Source organism: Pongo pygmaeus, chromosome 11 (assembly GCF_028885625.2).
Source record: "Pongo pygmaeus isolate AG05252 chromosome 11, NHGRI_mPonPyg2-v2.0_pri, whole genome shotgun sequence".
Taxonomy (NCBI): domain Eukaryota; kingdom Metazoa; phylum Chordata; class Mammalia; order Primates; family Hominidae; genus Pongo; species Pongo pygmaeus.
In genome coordinates, this window is record NC_072384.2 from 97,496,576 (window position 1) to 97,518,725 (window position 22,150).

A 22,150-nucleotide genomic window follows, 5' to 3' on the forward strand; every position below is an offset into this window, starting at 1 on the left:
GGGTGGGGCCAGATAAGAGAATAAAAGCAGGCTGCCCAAGTCAGCAGTGGCAACCCGCTCACGTCCCTTTCCACACTGTGGAAGCTTTTTCTTTCACTCTTTGCAATGAATCTTGCTACTGCTCACTCTTTTGGGTCCACACTGCTTTTATGAGCTGTAACACTCACCGCGAAGATCTGCAGCTTCTCTCCTGAAGCCAGTGAGACCACGAGCCCACCAGGAGGAACAAACAACTCCAAACGTGCTGCCTTAAGAGCTGTAACACTCACCGCGAAAGTCTGCAGCTTCACTCCTGAGCCAGCCAGACCACGAACCCACCAGAAGGAAGAAACTCCGAACACATCCGAACATCAGAAGGAACAAACTCCAGACGCGCCACCTTAAGAGCTGTAACACTCACCGCGAGGGTCCGCGGCTTCATTCTTGAAGTCAGTGAGACCAAGAACCCACCAATTCCGGACACACCTTCATCACTGATAGCTTCTGATGGCAGTCGACTCCAGCTATTGTCATTCACATGCAGTCAGTGGCTGAAGAAAGGTATACTCTATGTCGACATAGACCTTCCTGCCACAGGGCTTCACCAACTGACAGGATTCCACCCAGCCCGCAAGTCCTCTTCACCCCTCATTCCCAGGTGGGCAGAGGTAGATGGCTTGCAGAGGGGGGGATCCAAGATGGGGAGACTCCACCAGACCCTAGGAGGAGAATTAATGTTGCCTTTCTAGGGTCGTTTTTATACCTTTCTGGTCATTCAGGATATTAACTAGACTCAAGAAGAGGCACCATCTTAATCCAACTACAGTTGCAGGATCTGGGTTACTGTTAATGTGTAACCTGGTTGGTTGCACAGGTCAGTGTGATGCTGAGCCTTTACCCTTAGGATGAGTCCCTTTTTTGTTTGTTTTTTATAACAAAGCTTTACTTGTTACATTATGAGGTTCTTATGTCCTTTGTGTTTCAGAGATGTTAATGTTTAGAGAATTGATACGTTTCCTGGAAATGAAGTACTCTTTTAAGTTGTTAGGTACCTAACTCTTGTTATTTATGGTATATTGACCTGATTTGTCTATTAACATATATATGTTTCATAAGTAGAAACTATTTACAAGACAAAATGCTGAAAATTATATAGAAAGTTATGTCTATCTCATGAATGTATTAATATTCATGAGTTCATCTCAAAAATTTAGTTCCCTGGAAAGTTCAATATTTCTGGAGAATTTGGATAACCTCCGCCCCCTGGATTCAAGCGATTCTCCTGCCTCAGCCTCCTGAGTAGCTAGGACTACAGGCACGCACCACCATGCCCCGCTAATTTTTGCGTTTTTAGTAGAGATGGGGTTTCACTATGTTGGCCAGGCTGGTCCCGAACTCCTGACCTCAGGTGATCTGCCTGCCTCGGCCTCCCAAAGTGCTGGGATTACAGGCGTGAGCCACTGCACCTGGCCATGACTCTTAGCAGTTTTATTTCACTCCTTCCTGTTTACACATACAGAAACAAGAATATAATCTATGCTTTATCAGCAGACATGTATGTCAGCACTCATGCTTATTTTATTTATTTTTAGACAGAGTTTCACTCTTGTTGCCCAGGCTGGAGTGCAAAGGCATGATCTCGGCTCACCACAACCTCTGCCTCCCAGGTTCAAGCGGTTCTCCTGCCTCGGCCTCCCCAGTAGCTGTGATTACAGGCATGCACCACCATGCCCTGCTAATTTTGTATTTTTAGTAGAGATGGGGGTTTCTCCATGTTGGTCAGGCTGGTCTTGAACTCCTGACCTCAAGTGAAACACCCACCTCGGCCTCCCAAAGTGCTGGGATTACAGACGTGAGCCATCACGCCTGGCTTTTTGCAATCACCTGAGGTCAAGAGTTCGAGCCCAGCCTGACCAATATGGTGAAACTCCATCTCTACTAAAAATACAAAAATTAGCAGGGCATGGTGGCTCGTGCCTGTAGTCCCAGCTACTCAGGAGGCTGAGGCAGGAGAATTACTTGAACCTGTGGGGGTGGAGGTTGCAGTGAGCCGAGACAGCGCCACTGCACTCCAGTCTGGGCGACAGAGTGGCAAAACAAAACAAAAAGTGAAGTAGAGGTTCCTCTTCAAAGAGACTTTCCTCCTTGTCTAATTAAGAAGAAATACCAACTTCTCCTAGAAGCAAAATGTATTCAAAGACCTGTGCTAACATTCTTAAATATCTGCTAGCCATAATAAAGAAATCAATATACTTTGTGTTCTTAGTTCCCACAATTTAGCCTAAGTATTTGCCCCGGCATGCTTATACTGGTCCAAGGAAACATTAGGTCATAGCCTGTTCCTCTTCCTTATTTGGAGGTGTTTTTTTTACCTTTCTCAGCATCCCGCAAGTTACTTCCTCCTGCCTGTATTCTCCTCTGCCTTTGCCTCTTTTGAAAAGTTCTAAGTTGCTAGCCAATGGGGACAAATAGAGAATGTGAGATCCCATTCCGGTGAACGGAAACTGGACACAGCAGTAGGGTGGATGCACCAGGTTATAAATGACCCTGTCTCTTTTGTTCCGTGTACTCTCATGGCAAAACTGCTGTTGAGTGTACCCTTTCTGCAGAAAGTAAAAATGGCCTTGCTGAGAAAATTAAATACATGTTCAAGTGCTATTTCTTTACAGCACTGGGGAACAAGCATTTCTAACATCCACCCGCCTCAGCCTCCCAAAGTGCTGGGATTACAGGTGTCAGCCATGGCACCCAGCCATGCTGGCTCTTCTGTCTTTAAAACTTCTCTGTGGCTGGGCAAGGTGGTTCATGCCTGTAATCCCAGCTCTTTGGGAGGCCGAGGCCAGAGGATCACTTGAGGTCAGGAATTCTAAACCAGCCTGACCAGTATGGCAAAACCATCTCTACTAAAAATACAAAAATTAGCCAGGCATGGTGGCGTGCACCAGTAGTCCCAGCTACTCAGGAGCCTGAGGCAGGAGAATCGCTTGAACCCAGGAGGTGGAGATTGCCCCACTGTCTGCACTCCAGCCTGGGTGACAGAGCAAGACTCTGTCTCAAAAAAAAAAAAAAAAAAAAAAAAAAAGGCTCTGGGTGTTTTTGAAAGTATTCTCATTGCCAGGCAGGAGCAGGGTGTTGCAGATCCATCCTGACTTTTTTCCTGCCTCAAGACATGGACTCAACTGCTACTCAAGGAATCCTGTTTCCTTTTAGTGGAGTATTAAACATCTAGGTGCTGGAGATGTACATAAGAATTGTTGATGGGCAACTGGTGGCGGTGGTTCACAACTGTAATTCCAGCACTTTCAGAAGCCGAGGTGAGTGGATCATGAATGAGGTCAGGAGTTCGAGACCAGCCTGACCAACATGGTAAAACCCCATCTCTACTGAAAATATGAAAATCAGTCAGGCATGGTGGTGTACACCTGTAATCCCAGCTACTTAGGAGGCTGAGGCAGAATTGCTTGAACCCAGGAGGTGGAGGTTGCGGTGAGCTGAGATTGTACCACTGCACTCCAGCCTGGTGATAGGGTGAGACTCCATCTCCAAAAAAAAAAAAAAAAAAATTTTGATGGGCACAAGTGCTACTGTTGCTGCTACTAGTATTAGACCATTTTTTTAGTGACAAAGTCAAAGATTTCATTTAAGGTTACTAAATTCAAACTATTCAGATTGAGTATTTTCAGTATGACAAACTACACTGTACTTTTCTTACTCCAACACTGACGGTCTGCATTGAACTGTTTGACGGTCAGACTGGGCCAGGGGTGGTGGCTTACACCTGTAATCCCAGCACTTTGGGTGGCTGAGGATCACGAGATCGCGCCACTGTGCTCCAGCGTGGGTGACGGTGAGACTCCATCTCAAAAAGTCTAAGTAACTTCCACCGTCTCAGAGCTGTTAAGTGGTAGACCCAAATTTGAACCCGTTTTTAATTTAAACACTTAAGATCTCAACCTAAGAACAAGCTAAGCAGGGTCTAGGCAATTGTTGCAAGAAACCTGAAAGCTGCAGCCACAGGAATTGGGAAATTCCGTTTTCCTTTCTCAGCTTGAGAAGGAAAGCACCCCAGGTCACACTTACTGATGAAACCAGAACTAGACCACAAACCTGAATTCCTAAGTCCTATGTCCTATCACTGTTTTTCTTTCTTTTCTCACTGCAACCTCCACGTCCCAAGTAGCTGGGATTACAGGTGCCTGCCACCATGCCCAGCTAATTTTTTGTATTTTTAGTAGAGTTGGGGTTTCACCATGTTGCTCAGGCTGGTCTTGAACTTCTGACCTCGGGTGATCTGCCCCCCTCAGCCTCCCAAAGTGCTGGGATTACAAGCATGAGCCACTGGGCCCGGCTGGCAGTTAGACTTTCAGAGTCTGAGTTTATGTAAATATAGCATAGGCTTAATAGTCCCAAACCTAACATTGAGGGTTAAAATTACCTGTCCTGATGTCTAACGTATAGCAAACACTTGGTTAATTTTTCCTCCTGTTAATCTCTAGAGTCTCCTGTCACTCTCCCTGCTCTAATACAAACTAAGTCCACGTGTTTCTTATTCCTTACTTGTTCTTCTAATAAACTAGTTGGCCTCTTAAGATGTAAATTATCTCCCTAGATTTCTTTTACTTGAGTTTGCTTGCTTGCCACTTTTACAGCCCAAACTACATTCTAGACAAGATTTCTTCAGTTAACATGCCTTTTATTCAATCCCCTCTCATTTGCTGACCAATCCTCCTTTTTAAAATTTCTTTGGGTACCTAGCAGGTGTATTTATTTCTGGGGTACAAGAGACGTTTTGATGTAGGCATGCAATGTGAAATAATCATATCATGGAGAATGGGGTATTAGCCCCTCAACCATTTATCCTTTGTTACAATCCAATTACATTATTTTTAAACGTACAATTATTATTGACTATAGTCACCCCGTTGTGCTATCAAATAGATCCTTTTTTTTTGTACCCCAAACACAACCAAATTACCAAAGCCAAAGGTATTCTAGGTACAGGATTTCAAGTGACTGACTTTTCATGTGATGATGGACTTTATTTTTCCCCTCTACTTCTGTCCAAGGACAGCAGAAATATTTGCCTCAATGCCTTGCTTGCAGCAGCAGCCCAAAGGCCATGCTGAGGAGCTGGAGTTCCTTCCAACCTCCCAGATTTTACAGCTCCAAGAGATTACATCCTTGCACTGGGGAAAACAGAAACTGTCCTTCCCCATTATCAATGGAATGTAGTTCAGTCTGCAACAAAGAGAAACATGAAAATATCATAGGTAGGATAATGTTTTACACACATGCCAGCCTGCCCCTTCAACTGGCTTTCAGTTTTCATTATCTTCTAATCATGGAAAGGCTAACACAATTATTAACTTTAAACAAATTTTTATTACACAAAGGTTGTCACATAATTGGATATTTCTCTACTTTGTACACAATTATTCTCACTCTCCACAGAAAGGCTGCTTAACTTCTCATCTGGTGGTGGCAAGCACTAAAATCCTGATTTTAACAGAATAGTAGTAAAAATGCCTCAGTGATTTAAGTTGAAAGCAGTACATTGGTACATGGCTCTTGTACCCAGTATCAGGAATGTACAAATGTTTTTTATTCAAAAATACAAAATAAATTATCTGTAGGCATGGACAATGACAGCAGTAAACCATTATATATTTTGTCAACTGAAACCAGTAACTGATGGTTATAGTGATTTTCAGCCAGCCTTTTTCTTCATTTTCTCCAACTGACTTCTCTGAAGTTATTGGTGAGGAACACTGCCTTGGGCTTCCTGTCACAGTTCATTAACAAAGGTAAAGCACTAGTCTAGGAGTTAGAACATGCCACCTCCCATACCACCTCCCATTCCACCCATTGCACCCATTCCAGGGTCCTTCTCTTCTTTAGGAATTTCTGTGACTACAACTTCTGCTGTAGTTAACAGAGAGGCCACACCAGCAGCATCCAATAAAGCAGTTCTCACAACCTAGAAAAAAATTTAATTAAACATTAAATTTTCCCTTAGTAAAATATGAGCAAGACTTACTGAAAATTTCTGTCTGGGCGTGGTGGCTCACACCTGTAATCCCAGCACTTTGGGAGGCCGAGGCAGGTAGACGACTTGAGGTTAGGAGTTCGAGACCAGCCTGGCCAACATGGTGAGACCCCATCTCTACTAAAAATACAAAAATTAGCCAGGCATGGTGGTGCATGCCTGTAATCCCAGCTACTCGGGAGGCTGAGGCAGGAGAATCGCTTGAACCCAGGAGGTGGAAGTTGTCACTGCCTGCACTCCAGCCTGGGCGACAGAGCGACTCTGTCTTAAAAACAAAACAAAACCCTATTCTGGGTATCTTGGAAAGTATTCTTACTGCCAGGCAGGAACAGGGTGTTCCAGATCCATCCTGATTTTTTCCTGCCTCCAAGCATGGACTCAACTGCTACTCAAGGGATCCTGCTTCCTTTTAGTGGAGTATTAAATATCTAGGTGCTGGAAATGTACATGAGAATTGTTGATGAGCACAAGTGCTATTGCTGTTGCTACTGCTATTAGACTATTTTTCTGGTGACAAAATCAAAGATTTGGGATGTGGGGATACATTAACAAAATGACCAACAAAAGAATTTTTAGAAAGTGTTCAACCATTTACCTTTGTTGGGTCAATAATTCCTTTTTCCACCATATTCACAAAATCTCCAACCATAGCATCATAACCAACTTCTGAGGAACTTTGCATAATTTTCTCAACTATCAAAGATCCTTCAACACCTGCATTCTTAGCAATGGTCATTGCTGGAATTTTGAGTGTTCTTTTAATAATTTCTATACCTACAGAGAAATTTCAGCAAAATTTTAATACTTTCATTTGTAAATATTGTAACACATTTATAATTTGTGAGGATATTGATGTAGGGAAATCCCAATTCTACTAAAGATCAAATCATTTCCCCTGAAAAAGATGTGATGCATGTTTAACTCTGACATTAGCACTATTCTACTTCTGTTATTCAGGAAATGGATGTGCTATTCCATTTAGGGGACTGCAACATTATTATTCTAACAGAAAAACTAAAATCAGGCCACAAACTCATTTAAAAGGTAACTTTTTACCAATTTTTTGATCTTCATTAGCTGGAGTCAATGAGTCCAAGGCTGGAATGCATCGAAGCAGGGCGCAACCCCCTCCCAAAACAATGCCTTCTTCAACAGCAGCTCTTGTAGCATTAAGGGCATCTGTAACTCTGTCTTTCTTTTCATTCACTTCAACATCACTTGTCCCACCAACCTAAAGACGAAAAGAATTCCAGTTAGTATGGCCTCTTCATTCAAGATGCTAATTGCCAAGTCATTTAAAAGCAGTTTACTTAAAAAGCAATCCTGGGGTGGGTGTGGTGGCTCACACCTGTAATCCTAGCACTTTGGGAGGCTGAGGTGAGTGGATCACTTGAGGTCAGGAGTTTGAGACCAGCCTGGCCAACATGGTGAAGCCCTGTCTCCACTAAAAATACGAAATTAGCCAGGCATGGCATGGTGGCAAGTGCCTGTAATCTCAGCTACTCAGGAGGCCGAGGCAGGAAATTCGCTTGAACCCAGAAGGCGGAGGTTGCAGTGCGCCGAGATCACACCACTGCATCCCAGCCTGGGTGACGGACAGCTCAAAACAAAACAAACAAAATTCCACTATGAAGTTAATTCCTCAAGTATTTGTTTAGTTCCATGATACTACTGGGGAATACTACAGAAGCAAAATCATTCTTGGACTCAGAACCCAAGAAACTTATTCATAATAATGAATCTTACCTTCAGCACAGCTACTCCATCTGAAAGTTTTGCAAGCCGTTCATTCAGTTTTTCCTTTTCATATTCACTAGTGGTGACATCTAACTGCTCAATGATTTCTTGAATACGTTTTTCAATTTGAGCCTTGTCACCTTTTCCTTTTAAGAGCATGGCGTCGTCTTTGGTCACAATGACCTCTCCAACTTTTCCTAAGTCATGAGGCTGAACGTCTTCAAGATTCAGGGTCAACCCCTCTTCTCCAAACACCTACAAAAAGAGTTAAAGGTAAACCTGTTGTAGGTTACGGTTTCTGCCATTATACCAAGTTTATTAATATACCATGCAAGAGAATCATCAAAATACTTTATTTCTTTAAAATGAGAGATTTTAAGATCACTGTTAGTCCAGAACAAGACTTGAGTATAGTCTTTCACTGCATTTCCAACTTCTCAATTCTCACAACTCTGGTAATTATTACCAGCCTTACTTAAGAAAAAAACATCCAAGGTCACACTTACTGGTAGAGCCAGGACAAGACCATAGGCCTTGACTCTCAAGTCCTACATCCCTTGTAGCATACACTTCTACCTTTCAAAACTGAGCTCAGTAGCTCAAGCCTGTAATCCCAGGACTTTGGGAGGTGGAGGCAGGCATATTGCTTGAGTCCAGGAGTTTGAGAAGCCTAGGCAATATAGTGAGACCCATAACTACTAAAAGTAAAAAAATTAGCTGGGCATGGTACTGCACCTGTAGTCCCAGCTACTTGGGAGGCTGAGACGGGAGGATTGCTTGAACCCAGAAGGTGGAGGTTGCAGTAAGCCAAGATCGCGCCACTGCATTCCAGCCTGGGTGACAGATCAAGACACCCTGTCTCAAAAAAAGGAAACCCCACAGATTTAGTCAATAAGAATAGTCAATATAGATCAAGTCAAGAATAGTCAAGACAGATCAAGACACCCTGTCTCCAAAAAACAAAACAAAAAAACAAAAAACAAAACAAAAAACAAAAAAAGGAAACCCCTTATTCAGTCAGTAAGATTTAGTCAATATAGAATAACCAATAAGCTCATTCTTAGGCCAGACTCGTGGCAAATTAACGGGAATTTAATCCAACCCCTACCTTCCAAAGAGCCAAAAGAAACAGATAGTTGTAGTATCTAATTGTGAAAAATGTTAATCTATAAATTCCAGACAAGTATAAACATTCAGCAAACCATTATCACATTTATTTTACTTACTGCACCACCAGTAGCAATAGCCATATCTTTAAGCTGGTTCTTTCTATTGTCACCAAAGCCTGGAGCCTTGACTGCCACAACCTGAAGACCAACCTTTAGCCTGTTAAGAATAGTTGATAGTAAGATTTAAATGAAATAAAAATGCCTATCTGTTTAATTCCCCTCAAACTGTTACTAGATTACTTAGGACTCCTAAGTAATCTGGTTTGGTTTTTGTGTGTGTGTGTTTTTTTTTTTTTTCCTTCCTAGCAATTTTTGATCAAATTAAGACAGGAAATATCTGAGACAGTTTAGGCTATTTTCTATTAATTATACTTGTCTATATCTATTTACCTTCTTAATAAACTGTTGGCCTGGCTGGGTGTGGTGACTCAGGCCTGTAATCCCAGCACTTTGCAAGGCCAAGGCAGGTGGATCACGAGGTCAGGAGTTCGAGACCAGCCTGGCCAAGATGGTGAAACCCTGTCTCTACTAAAAATAACAAAAATCAGCCAAATGTGGTAGTGGGCACCTGTAATCCCCGCTACTCAGGAGGCCGAGCAGCAAAAATCACATCACAGTAAGTTATGGGATACAGTGATAACTATTATGAATGGTAGAAAAACAATAATTACTAAATATTACATTTGAGGGTCATTTAATAAACATCTACTCCATATATTAATGCTGAGTTTTGAATGAGCAATGTTCTGAATTCACTTCTTTTATACAAAAAGCTGACAGTATTGTTAAGCTCACCTGAAATTTTTACCAGGTAAATGAATACTTGGAATGTGCAATCAAATGTCCATTTGAGAGCAGATTGTGAAACAGAAGGAATGTTCAAACTTCAAGACACCTGGTCTATTTTATTAAGGACCCAAATAAAAATCAGAGGAATAAGCTATATGCTATGTAAACTGGATATTCCACTTTTCAACTAGCAGTAAAATGGCTTAATGAAAACTCTGTAGGCTTGTTTTTTTCTGGCCTCAAGTCTTCAAGTCTCTTTTTTTTTTTTTTTTTGAGACAGTCTTGCTCTGTCGCCCAGGCTGGAGTGCAGTGGCGAGATCTTGGCTCACTGCAACCTCCGCCTCCCGGGTTTACGCCATTCTCCTGCCTCAGCCCGCCACCACGCCCAGCTAATTTTTTGTATTTTTAGTAGAGACGGGGTTTCACCATATTAGCCAGGATGGTCTCAATCTCCTGACCTCGTGATCCACCTGCCTCGGCCTCCCAAAGTGCTGGGATTACAGGCATGAGTCACCGCGCCCAGCCAAGTCTTTTCTGGCCAGCCAAGTCTTTTCTTAATCCCTCCAAAAAAGCAAATCCAAGCCAAGAAAAACATTCCAGGGTAAGGAAGCTCATTAGAGCTTTTGGGTCAGATCAACACGTATAATGTCTAAAACATACCTGTTAATGTATGCATTTCTACTGTAACAAAATGGAAAGAAAAGTCTTGCTTCTGAAATACTTCAATTCTCAGATAAGGAAGAACAAACATTTTAATAATGCCTTTAGATTGTCTGCAGCATGAACATTACCTGTCTTAAAGTTTAAACTAATAGTAAACTATAGCTTAAAATGTAGATTTAAATAAGTGACTAGACCTCACCTTATTTTAGATTGGATGCTATTTTCTCTACTTCAGACTATTTAGTAAACATTTAACAACAGACTAAATACTTGATCACAGCCAACGGTAGTGGCTCATACCTGTAATCCCAGCACTTTGGGAGGCTGAGGTGGGAGAATCACTTAAGATTCACCAACAGTTTAAGACTAGCCTAGGCAACATATTGAGACCTCGTCTCTATAAAAAAATTAAAAGATAAGCCAAGTGTGCTTGTGCAAGTGTGTAGTCCCAGAAACTTGGGAGGCTGAGGCAGGAGGACTGCTTGACCCCAAGAGTTCAAGGCTGCAGTGAGCTATGATCGTGCCGTTGCAGCCCAGCCTGGGTGACAGAGTCTGTCTCTCAAAATAAATGAAAATATTCGATGGTGAAATACACTTACATCTGAGTTATTTATTTAGAGACAGAGTCTCGCTTTGTTGCCCAGGCTGGGGTGCAGTGGCACAATCTCGGATCACTGCAACTTCTGCCTCCCAGATTCAAGTGATTCTCCTGCCTCAGCCTCTGAGTAGCTGGGATTACAGGCGTGCGCACCACCATGCTCTGCTAATTTTTATATTTTTAGTAGAGATGGGGTTTCACTATGTTGGCCAGGCTGGTCTCGAACTCCTGATCTCAGGTGATCCACCCGCCTGTGCCTCCCCAAGTGCTGGGATTATAGCTGTGAGCCACCATGCCTGGCTCTGAGTTATTTGGAAGTTAGTTGTTTACTTCCCTGTTCTATGCAAAATAATATTCTGAAAATATACATATTTTTAACCAGAAAAACCTTTTAAAAAAAAAAAAAAAAAAAAAAAGATTGACACTTGAACCCAGGAGGCTTGAGCCAAGATTGAGCCACTGCACTACTGCACTCCGGCCTGGGCAACAGAGACTGTCTCAAAAAAAAAAAAAAAAAAAAAAAAAAAAAATTACAAGGCCGGGCGCAGTGGCTCACACCTGTAATCCCAGCACTTTGGGAGGTTGAGGTGGGTGGATCACGAGGTCAGGAGTTCGAGACCAGCCTGGCCAATATGGTGAAACCCCATCTCTACTAAAAATACAAAAATTAGTCAGGTGTGGTGGCGCGTGCCTGTAGTCCCAGCTGCTTGGGAGGCTAAGGCAGAACTGCTTGAATCCAGGAGATGGAGTGTGTAGTGAGCCAAGATTATGCCACTGCACTCCAGCCTGGGCCAGGGAGTGAGACTCTGTCTCAAAAAAAAAAAAAAAAAAAAAAAAAAAAATTACAAGATTCAGTCATGTGCCTTCAAAACAACTGTAAACACTTGCAAAATACAGAAAGGTACCCATGTGCTAAATTAGCCTATTCTATGAGAAAGCTGATCCAAATAGTAAAGACTTTGGGGTCTCTTTCAAAAACACAACCATAAGGATACACAGAGCACACTTGATTTACACAATTACAATTCTAGATACAAACCCAACTGGATCAAATGTGGAGGTACACATGATGGAGACTGCAAACAGCAATACAAATAATTCTGTCTTTCACCCAGAAATATAAATCATAAAATACCACTGCCTATTACCTATTCAAGACGAGTGTACTTAGAGCTTCTCCATCAACATCTTCAGCGATTATGACCAAAGGCTTACGGTGAGCATTGGCAATTTCAAGAGCAGGTACAATGGACTGGACACTAGAGATTTTCTTTTCACTCAACAGAACATAGGCATCCTGGAATTCACATTTCTGACCTGTAAAAATAATGAAGATTTCAAAAATATACAAAAAATGACTGCAATACATTTAAATGAAAAGCTAAACCAAGGTTCCAATACACTTTAAAATTCACCAGTGAGTTGGTTTTCCTCCTTCATTTCTCATATGCATTAACTTTTGGAATACATACATTTATTTTTTAGAGGATGACACCAACTAATACCTATAGTTTGACACATATTAGAAAGTATATTTTAAAAATTTCAGGAGGCCAAAGCAGGCAGATGACTTGAGGCCAGGAATTCAAAATTAGCCTGGCCAACATGGCTAAACCTTGTCTCTATTAAAAATTCAAAAATTGGCCAGGCACAGTGCCTCATACCTGTAATCCCAGCACTTTGGGAGGCCAAGGTGGATGGATCACCTGAGGTCAGGAGTTAAGAAACCAGCCTGGCCAATATGGTGAAACCCCATCTCTACTAAAAATACAAAAATCAGCCTGGCATGGTGGCGTGTGACTGTAATCCCAGCTACTTGGGAGACTGAGGCAAGAGAATCACTTGAACCCGGGAGGCGGAGGTTGCAGTGAGCAACGTGCCACCGCATCATGTCACTGCACTCCAGCCTGGGCAACAGAGAATGAGACTCTTGTCTAAAATAATAAAAACAATAATAATTCAGTTATTGATTTGTTCTTACCTTTTGATGTATTAATAAAGTATGGAGAAATATAGCCTCGATCAAACTTCATGCCTTCGATAATTTCTAATTCATCATTCAGTGTTTTTCCATCCTATGAAAAGTCAAAGAATTAGGTATATGGATTTCATTGAACACAAAACATGGAATTACAGGCCAGATTAATAAAAACAGACCCCTCTGGCCATAAGAGATGTAGGGTGGAGTATGAAACAGCCCAGGACATCCGATTGCACTTCTGCAAAAAATCCCAAAAGTGCTTATTTGAATAATCATTTAAGTTAGGATGGATTCATTTCATGCAGCAAAGGCTAATTCACATAAAATACAGTAAGTACTTTATTCTATACATGTGCTGAGACTACATATGAAGGAATAAAAAAGCACTGTTTTTAAAACACAGAATTTTTCTGTTTGGAAAATTCAGTTTTGATCATCAGATAACTCAAACTTTTGATCATGAGATAACTCAAATTATCTTTAAAAATACAAACACACTTGCCTTTACTGTGATGACACCCTTTCTTCCAACTTTTTTCATTGCATCAGAGATGATATTGCCAATTTCTTTGTCTCCGTTTGCAGAAATCGTAGCAACCTGAAATAATCAAGTTACTCTTCGAAATTAAAAGGTAAGGCTAGTGTCCTCAGTCAGTTCCCTTACCTTTTCCTACTAACTTCCAAATTGATACTTCCATCCAGGGGACAGAAGGGGAATTTACGTTATAGTAGTTTTCATGAAGTACTGGTTCTTTGCTCTTTTCCGATTCATTATTTGACTACATTGTTTTGAAGAATATCATATATAAAACTATTCTTGTAACAAAAAGTTTAAAAATGCTGACTTCATTACAAACTGACAAAACTTATGCACCTTTGACAATGGCTCAGAACATTTTCACAATCATACAAATCCATTTTACAGCCATGTAGAACTAAAATGACAACCACATGCAGAACTAAATGACAACCATTATGGTCATAATTCTTTTCAAAGGTTTTAGCAGCAAGAAACAATGATTCTAATACTGATGATTGGGTAGTATTGTTATTCTGACATTGGTGTGATCAAGGAGAATAAAAAATCACACATGCCATTCAATTTCTTTTAAAAAACGTATAACTTGTTAAGTCCTTACCTGTGCAATTTCTTCAGGGGTGGTCACAGGTTTAGACTGCTTTTTAAGTTCAGCAATTACAGCATCAACAGCTAACATCACACCTAGTTCAACAATATATGTCATTACAATGTTTATTTCTCTCATGGCTTCTATGTCAAGTAGAAATCTTGAGATTTGTGACAAATATTTTAATGCCTTAACTTAAAAAAAAAAAATTTTTTTTTTTTTTGACACAGGGTCTTGTTCTGTCATCCGGGCTGGAGTGCAGTAGCTCAGATCATGGCTTACTGCAGCCCTGACATCCTGGGCTCAAGGGAGTAGCTGAGACCACAGGCTCAAGCCACCATGCTCAGCTTCTTTTATTTTTGTAGACAAGGTCTCACTATGTTGCCCAAGGTGGTCTTGAACTCCTGGGCTCAAGCAATCCTCCCACCTCAGCTTCCCATGTAGCTGGGACTACAGGCATGTACCTATGCTTGGTCTTTAGTGCCTTAATATTAAATTTACACACAGCTTCTGAGACAGTGCATCTTAATAACACAGAGTTGCGTGGCATGTACTTAAACAGTAACTTTAGGTTCACACAGTAAATAAAATCTCACAATGCCAAAATTTTGAAAATAGGACTAAAACAAGGTAGATGTGTATAGTTTCAACAGTCTCACCACTGAACTCATCCTATGCAAATTATTCCTAACCCAATCATGCTGTTTCCAATAGGGTCCCCGACGCTTCTCATGACCATTAGATGATGCAAAAAAGGACCAAAATGGTTAACACTCCCTTATTTTCAACAAGAAGTACAGTTCTTAAATGATAGGAATCTGTTGTGACTATGCCTCTGCAGGTGTCAATTATCTGAAATTCCCTCAATTTAGTATGTATTATGAACTAACAAAATATTTTTGTTTTACATCAGTCTTAACAGTCCCATTTTGCTCAATTGGGAATAGTGCTAGCTCTCTTGTTTGAGAAATGTTACTTCAAAAAAAATCCAATGCAAGGTGTTGGTAAGTCCTCTTCATAACCTTAATTAATACTTGTTAGTGATTTACAGTAAAACTGCTTTTAGTGAAGTGTATTCACTTGGCCCATAAACACTGAAATAGATGAGGTAATGATACATTAATAATGTAGTAATACATTAATATGCCAATTCTGACAAAAAATTACCAATAGCTCCCCCACCTTCACTCACAAGAGGGTTCCTGGTTTGAACCCTAACATACCCTAAATATACATAGCAATTCTGCTGATAGGAAAACCCAGTCTTAGCACACAGCTAATAAATGACAAACATGGGACTAGAATTTAAGTCTATACTGCCATGAACCTCATGATGAGGAGCAAATTGTTAATTAAGTTGCACTCTAGTTACAAGCACTAACAAAACACAAACCAATAACATGGTGTGTGCTATTAAGAAAAAATAAACTGAGGAAAACATTACTTTCTGACATTCTGAATGATCCAGTGTATTTAGTCTTACTTTCTACAAAACTAAACTAAAAATTAGCCAGGAATGGTGGTGAGTGCCTGTAGTAGTCACAGATACTTGAAGGCTGAGGCAGGAGGATTGCTTGAGCCCAGGAGTTCCAGTGCAGTCCAGCCTGGGCTACAGAGCAAGACCCTGTCTCTAAAAACAAAAGAAACCAACTAAGTAAAATATCAAAATTACCTAACAGTACCTACCCACCATACAGCCAAGCTTGCTAAAGGAAAACCCAGTTTAAGATTTCCCCAGGCCAAGAGGAGGAATGAGAGAAGGATTAATTTCCTCAAGTAACACTTTCCTTAGGTCCAAGGAATCAATGCCTTAAAGCACACTGAAGTTTAGAACACCGTGGTGAAAACAAACATTCCTACCTCTCCTGATTTCCACTGGATTAGCACCTTTGCTAATCTTCTCGAAGCCTTCCTTGGCTATAGAGCGTGCCAGTACGGTAGCAGTGGTAGTGCCATCCCCAGCTTCTTCATTTGTGTTATTGGCAACATCTTGAACAAGTTTAGCTCCAATGTTTTTATATTTATCCTTTAAGTCAATTGACTTTGCAACAGTCACACCATCTTTTGTTACTTTGGGACTTCCCCAACTCTGCTCAATAATCACTGTTCTTCCCTAGAAGAAAAAAATGTAACAGGATCACACATACCCTAAGGATGATTTACATTTTAAAAAATGAGCAGTCTTCATAATAAAGCAACTACTTCAAAGTCTCAACATAAGTTGTGTCATTTTTATCAGTCTTGCAGCATGAATCTCAAGGGCAAGTTTATCAACGTTCTTTGTCTACAAACAAAATGACCTGATTCTCTGCCAAGAGCATAATTTTGAACTAGGTAATTTAGGAGATTAAAATCCTAGGGGCTAAAATTTGTCATCTTATAAAATGAACAAGAACACAAGACAAAAAATAAAACAATCTTCCTATCACTTATACTTACGTTTTAGTTAGTGCCTGTTATCTTTTAAAGTAATGTGACTTGTTTTAAAATTCGGTTAACTAAAATATTAACCATTAAGGCAAGTAGTGTGCTCTTCCAGGTTCACGCAACATAAAACTTCAACCATGGCACAAACAGTTATTGGCCATCCTTTGGATTTGAACCAAAGCTGCTACTTTCTATTTGTAAGGTGTACAAATGTTGTATTTTATGCAGTTGTTGGATCACTTGATATCTGAACTGTCTTCAAACTGAAATGAAGCACCACTTGACTGCACACCACCTTCAAAGACCTCCTCAAAATATTACCCCTAATAAATGAGACTTATTTTAAATATGCTTTGGAACAAGAGAACAGCAGAAAACCGATGGGTAAAACTAGCATCTTGGGGTGGAGGAGAGAATGGGAAGCTACTGTATAATGAGTACAAAGTTAAATTTTCCCATACAAAAAGTTTTGGAGATGGATGGTGGTGATGACTGCACAACATAGATGTAATTAATGTCCCCAAAGTGCACACTTAATGGTAACTTTATGTTGTGTACATTTTACTACAATAAACCAAAAAAAAAATTTAGCACCTACAAGCACATACCTAAGGAATTATGGAAGATAAGTTAAACTCCTCTCTACACTTGGCATGAACTACTGGGAAAGGATCCAAATTTTAACTTAGGCAAGCGAAATTCTACCTCGAGTTTAAGAATCCACTTTGAGCTGTAAGTTACTACCCGATTACATCACACATTGAACAAAATAGTTTCGAAAATCTGGCTGAAGCAGTTTAAGCTTTAAGATCATGTCTAAGAAAAAAAGGTTAACCAATACTTCAGAATTCTTACATGTAAACTGAGTTCTCTCAAAAATGGATACGAAAGTACTGTTGAATAGTTCAGTGCGACTATTTGTGAGTAAAATGCTATTAATAATACTGTAATTACAATAAAATAAAAATACTGATACCTTTGGCCCCATTGTAACGGCCACAGCATCGGCTAAAAGGTCTACACCTTGAAGCATTAAGGCTCGGGCATCTGCACCAAATTTTACATCTTTGGCATAAGCCCGAGTGAGATGAGGAGCCAGTACCCTGGACACCGGTCTCATCTGGCGAAAGACTGTGGGTAACCGAAGCATTTCTGGGGATGGAAGCAAATAGATCATCAGAACTACCACCCGTGGTGCGCTGCAGAACAAACATGCCCACCTGTGCAACAGAGCAAGCAACGTGAGATGCTGAGTCTGGCTTACCTCCGCCAGCCACTACGCCTGAATGACGGAAGGCGCCGCAGCTTCGGAACATCAGCCACTAGCGCAAGCTAAAGAGGCCGCCCCGGCGCCTGACCTATAGCACTAGCACAAAGCACATACAGCTCCTTCCCCACGGCCACCTATCCCTGCCGCCAAAAATGAGTTAATCTTTCACCGCGAAAACGGCCTTGTGGGCAGACCCACTCCAACTGTGGCCCCTGAGAAACCAAGTCAGCCGGAGAGAGGCAAGTTACAAATCCAAGTGACCAGGGAAGTTAAAAGTATTCCTGACGGTGCAAAAAGCCGCTCAGCAAAGTGTCTCCATGGATCCACCCAAGGCTACTGTATCAGAGCAGCCAGCAAGGCCGCGATGCTGAGGGCGGCGGCCCGGCCCACTCGGCGCCAGCCCACGTGTCCTTCTTTCCGAACGCCCCCAGCAAGGTCAAGAGTGGAGGCGCGGTATCCCAACTGCCTGCGGGGGAAAAAAGCGGTTCCCTCGCGTACACCACCCTCCCCGGTTCCCTGAAGTCGGCCAGGTGCAGGTTGCACCAGCGGGCCTAAGTGGTTACAATCCCCCACATTCAATCCCCACGAGTTGTCCCTCCCGCGCCCAGACAAGGTCCAGGATCCGCGTCGCACGTGATGGAACCCCCATGGACCCGCGAGGCCTGGACCCGCGGGCCTGGGCCTGCGGCGCGGTGCGGAACTCCAGGCTGTCGCCGCCCGCACCCTCCAGCAGGACCGCAGAGGAGGAAGGCCCACTCGGGGGTCGCAGGCGCCGGGGGGAGGCGGCGCGGGAAGGCCGCGTACCTGCGGGGCGGCGGCAGGGCGTGCGCGCGGCGAGACAGGTCGTCGGCGGCGAGTGAGGGACAGAGTGCAGGGCGCACACCGCAATGAGCCCGTGTCCCCTCCCTCCGCCCCGCGGCACCGCGTGTGCAGGGAGTTCCCACCCCTTCCCGTCAGCCGGGGCCCTGCAATCTGCACACCCTACGCGCGAGCCCCGCCCCTCCCTACCCGCGCAGGGTGTGCTAGCGCGCTCAGCCCTCTCCGGCCGGCTTAGGCTAGTTCCCGGGCCGCGCTCGGTTCCAGAACTTTCCGGAAAATGCCGCGCTCCCTACGGCTCAAGGGTCAAATCGCGTCATTTCCGGGAGGGGACGAAGGGGTAGTTCTTTCACCTCGGCTGGGCGCCTAGAAAAGCCTAGAAACAGCCCCTCTTTTCTTCCGCCTCCGAGTCTTCGCGTCAGCGTCCTGCGCAGGGCCCTTGGGGCGAATCGCGGTGCGCGTCGGGGCGACCGCCCTCCCTCCCTGGGAGGGGCGAGGGGGCTAGCGGCGGGGGCTGGGGCGAGCGCGCCTGCGCGCTGGGTGGTTTTTTCACGTGTCGCCAGGGCCGGACCGCGAGTCTCTCCTTGCGGCGCTACACTAGAGCAGCGTACGAGTCTGAGGCGGAGGAAGTCATGGTGAGTCGCGCGTGGCCCCGAGGCCTGCAGGCCCGGGCCTGTCTGAGGCGTACGGGGATCCCTGACGCCCCTCTTTTGTTGAGCTGGGCGGGAGGGATTGGTGGCCACTCAGTGACCAGCGCCCGCTGGCACCTTGGAGCGGCAAGGCCCGCCCGACCCTTTTCTCCCCCAGGGCTCTTTGCACGCGCGTGTGCTAGGCAGGGGGGCGGGAACCCGGGCGCACGCGCAGCGTCCCACCTGCTTCTGCAGGGCCTTTGTGGATGTGTGATGTCTTGGGTAAAAAGCATGGTGCCAGGCAGGCAGCTTGACCCAGCGTTTCCTGAAAATTTTTGGAAAAACCTGAAGAAGGAAAACATTTGACCTTGGAATAAACTAAGGTTGACCTTAAAGGTGGTCTGGTTGCTCACCGGAGGAGCGACAACGACCCCTAACAGACGTAAGGAATCGGGAATTAAACTTGGAATATTGGTTAGTACATTCAAATGCGTTTCCTTAACGAATAAGCTGAGGTTTGGTGTTAACTTTTAAAGCCAAAACGTGTTGTGTTGAGATGTATGGCACGGTGGCGTTGCCTGTTGATAATGTGATTACATTTAGTTTTTGTTTCAAAACATTTCTTTTCCTACAGGCAGGACAAGCGTTTAGAAAGTTTCTTCCACTCTTTGACCGAGTATTGGTTGAAAGGAGTGCTGCTGAAACTGTAACCAAAGGAGGCATTATGCTTCCAGAAAAATCTCAAGGAAAAGTATTGCAAGCAACAGTAGTCGCTGTTGGATCGGGTTCCAAAGGAAAGGTAAATGGGGGCTGCAGTGGAACTATTTTTTATAGTGTGCAGTGGAGGGAAAAGAAGTAATTGTGGAGTGTTAAAAATCGCTTATTAAGTAGAGTTTATGTCATTTTCAAGATCATTAACTGCTTTGGTTCTAATCTGTTTCTTAAAGGGAAATGACTAATATAAAGTTGCTTATTTTATATGACCAATGCTGTGACGCTTATTTTATGTGATAGTTTCAGAGTATTAAAAATTGTCCTCAATAGGCCGGGCGCGGTGACTTTCGCCTGTAATCTCAGCACTTCGGGAGGCCGAGGTGTGCGGATCACAAGGTCAGGAGTTCAAGACCAGCCTGACCAACATGGTGAAACCCCGTCTCTACTAAAGATACAAAAATTAGCCAGGTGTGGTGGCGTGCGCCTGTAATCCCAGCTACTGGGGAGGCTGAGGCAGGAGAATCATTTGAACCCTGGAGGCGGAGGTTGCATTCCAGCATGGGGGACAGGGCGAGACTCCGTCTCCAAAAAAAAAAAAAAATGCCCTCAGTAGCAATTTGGTAGCCTAGTGTGATCAGTGTTTGCCTTACATTCTAAATTTTTAATAAAACAAAAGAGGCTGTGCGTGGTGGCTCACACCTGTAATCCTTGCATTTTGAGAGGCCGAAGCAGGAGAATCGTTTGAGCTCAGGAGTTCAAAACCAGTCTGGGCTACATAATGAGACCTGTCTACAAAATAAATAAATAAATAAATAAATACAAAAGATGTGCTTCAAGGTAAAATGAGGGGTCATTTAAGAATTGAGAGGAAACTTGGACTGTTCGTTTAACCCCTAACACGTTGAAATTGCCCTAATCTTAACCAGTTGGGGCCTTAGTTGGTATACCTATCCGAAGAACAGGTTGATCAGTCTTGTCCAGTCTGCAGCCCAGGACAGCTTTGAATGCCGCCTAACGCAAATCCCTAAACTTTCTTAAAACCTGATATTTCTTTTGCAATTTTTTTAAAGCTTACTAACTACTGCTAATGTTAGTGTATTTTATGTGTGGCCCAACACAGTTCTTCCAGTGTGGCCCAGGGAAGCCAAAAGATTGCACACCTGTTTTATATGTTCCTCAGTTAATTGTTCAGGCCTCAGGCTTCTAAAGATGTCAGCCAAAATACACAGTAAACGCCATTGGGGCCAAATAATGTTAACTGCATTGTTCCAGTTGCTTCTGAGGAGGAAAGCTCTACTGAGGAGCTGTCATGGAGTTAGGAATAGGAAGACTTTGGGGACTGGACACTTAGCTGAAGTCCCTTTCCCCAGATCTGTTCTTTGGAGGGAACAAAACAATCACAAGAGAAGCGTATGTTCTAAATCCAAAAAAATATTAAATTTTTGTATGTTGAAAGAAGGAAAATATGACCATTTGTATGTGGCATTTTCTGGGTGCGGGCTACTGTTGCAGGTTTATTTCATATAGTTGATAAGTTATGTTAATATTTAACAGTTATAAAGTTAGCTTTTCCAGAATATTTTCTTGAACTTTTACGTTGGAGTCAGGTTTTAGTTTAAGCCACCGTGTATTATTTCAAAGTGTAACTACAGTGGTATTTTTGAGTGAAGATCTGCAATTCTAGTATGAATCATATCACTTAGCCATGAAATATATTTTTAATATAATTGGATTTGAGTGAGCATGTTTCATTAGTTGTGATTTAAAAGTTAACTGTTTATGTTGGGTGAACTAGATATCTTTGCTAATAAACATCCTTCCTTTTTTAAGGGTGGAGAGATTCAACCAGTTAGCGTGAAAGTTGGAGATAAAGTTCTTCTCCCAGAATATGGAGGCACCAAAGTAGTTCTAGATGACAAGGTGTGTAAACTTAATAATTCTAAAAAGAAGTCAGATATTTGCGATTAGTTGTCTTAACTAATGGTTTCTTCATTTGCAGGATTATTTCCTATTTAGAGATGGTGACATTCTTGGAAAGTACGTAGACTGAAATAAGTCACTATTGAAATGGCATCAACATGAAGCTGCCCATTCCACTGAAGTTCTGAAATCTTTCATCATGTAAATAATTTCCATATTTCTCTTTTATAATAAACTAATGATAACTAATGACATCCAGTGTCTCCAAAATTGTTTCCTTGTACT

General features: G+C 42.6%; 2 protein-coding genes across 4 annotated transcripts in view; one reads left to right on the plus strand and one right to left on the minus strand.

Annotated features, from left to right (window-relative positions):
• Positions 1-4,993: 4,993 nt before the first annotated feature.
• HSPD1 (heat shock protein family D (Hsp60) member 1) lies at positions 4,994-18,879 on the minus strand. 2 transcript variants are annotated; one of them, XR_008501110.2, is made up of 12 exons: positions 18,591-18,769; positions 17,493-17,668; positions 15,950-16,202; positions 14,102-14,184; positions 13,465-13,560; positions 12,963-13,056; positions 12,130-12,298; positions 8,989-9,088; positions 7,772-8,017; positions 7,082-7,256; positions 6,017-6,799; positions 4,994-5,217 (listed from the first exon to the last, which is right to left on the minus strand). XR_008501110.2 is itself a non-coding variant. In XM_054478366.2 (12 exons), the coding sequence occupies exons 2-12, from the start codon at positions 17,664-17,666 to the stop codon at positions 5,804-5,806; spliced, it is 1,722 nt and encodes a 573-aa protein (XP_054334341.1). In that variant the 5' UTR covers positions 17,667-17,668; positions 18,591-18,879; the 3' UTR covers positions 5,342-5,803. The 2 variants fall into 2 exon arrangements, 1 of the variants encoding a protein (XP_054334341.1); XM_054478366.2 differs by lacking the exon at positions 4,994-5,217 and adding an exon at positions 5,342-5,956 and having other exon boundaries at positions 6,621-6,799; positions 18,591-18,879.
• Positions 18,880-18,921: 42 nt separating this feature from the next.
• Positions 18,922-22,150, plus strand: part of MOB4 (MOB family member 4, phocein) — a 51,774-nt gene continuing 48,545 nt past the window's right edge. The window contains exons 1-4 of one of the 2 annotated variants that reach the window (XM_054478373.2): positions 18,923-19,237; positions 19,866-20,030; positions 21,776-21,865; positions 21,945-22,119. In XM_054478373.2, coding sequence (XP_054334348.1) covers positions 19,235-19,237; positions 19,866-20,030; positions 21,776-21,865; positions 21,945-21,995 — 309 coding nt within the window. In that variant the 5' untranslated portion in view covers positions 18,923-19,234 and the 3' untranslated portion in view covers positions 21,996-22,119. Of the gene's footprint in view, positions 19,238-19,865; positions 20,031-21,775; positions 21,866-21,944; positions 22,120-22,150 lie in introns of those variants that run through there. The other variant, XM_054478375.2, reaches the window with a different exon arrangement.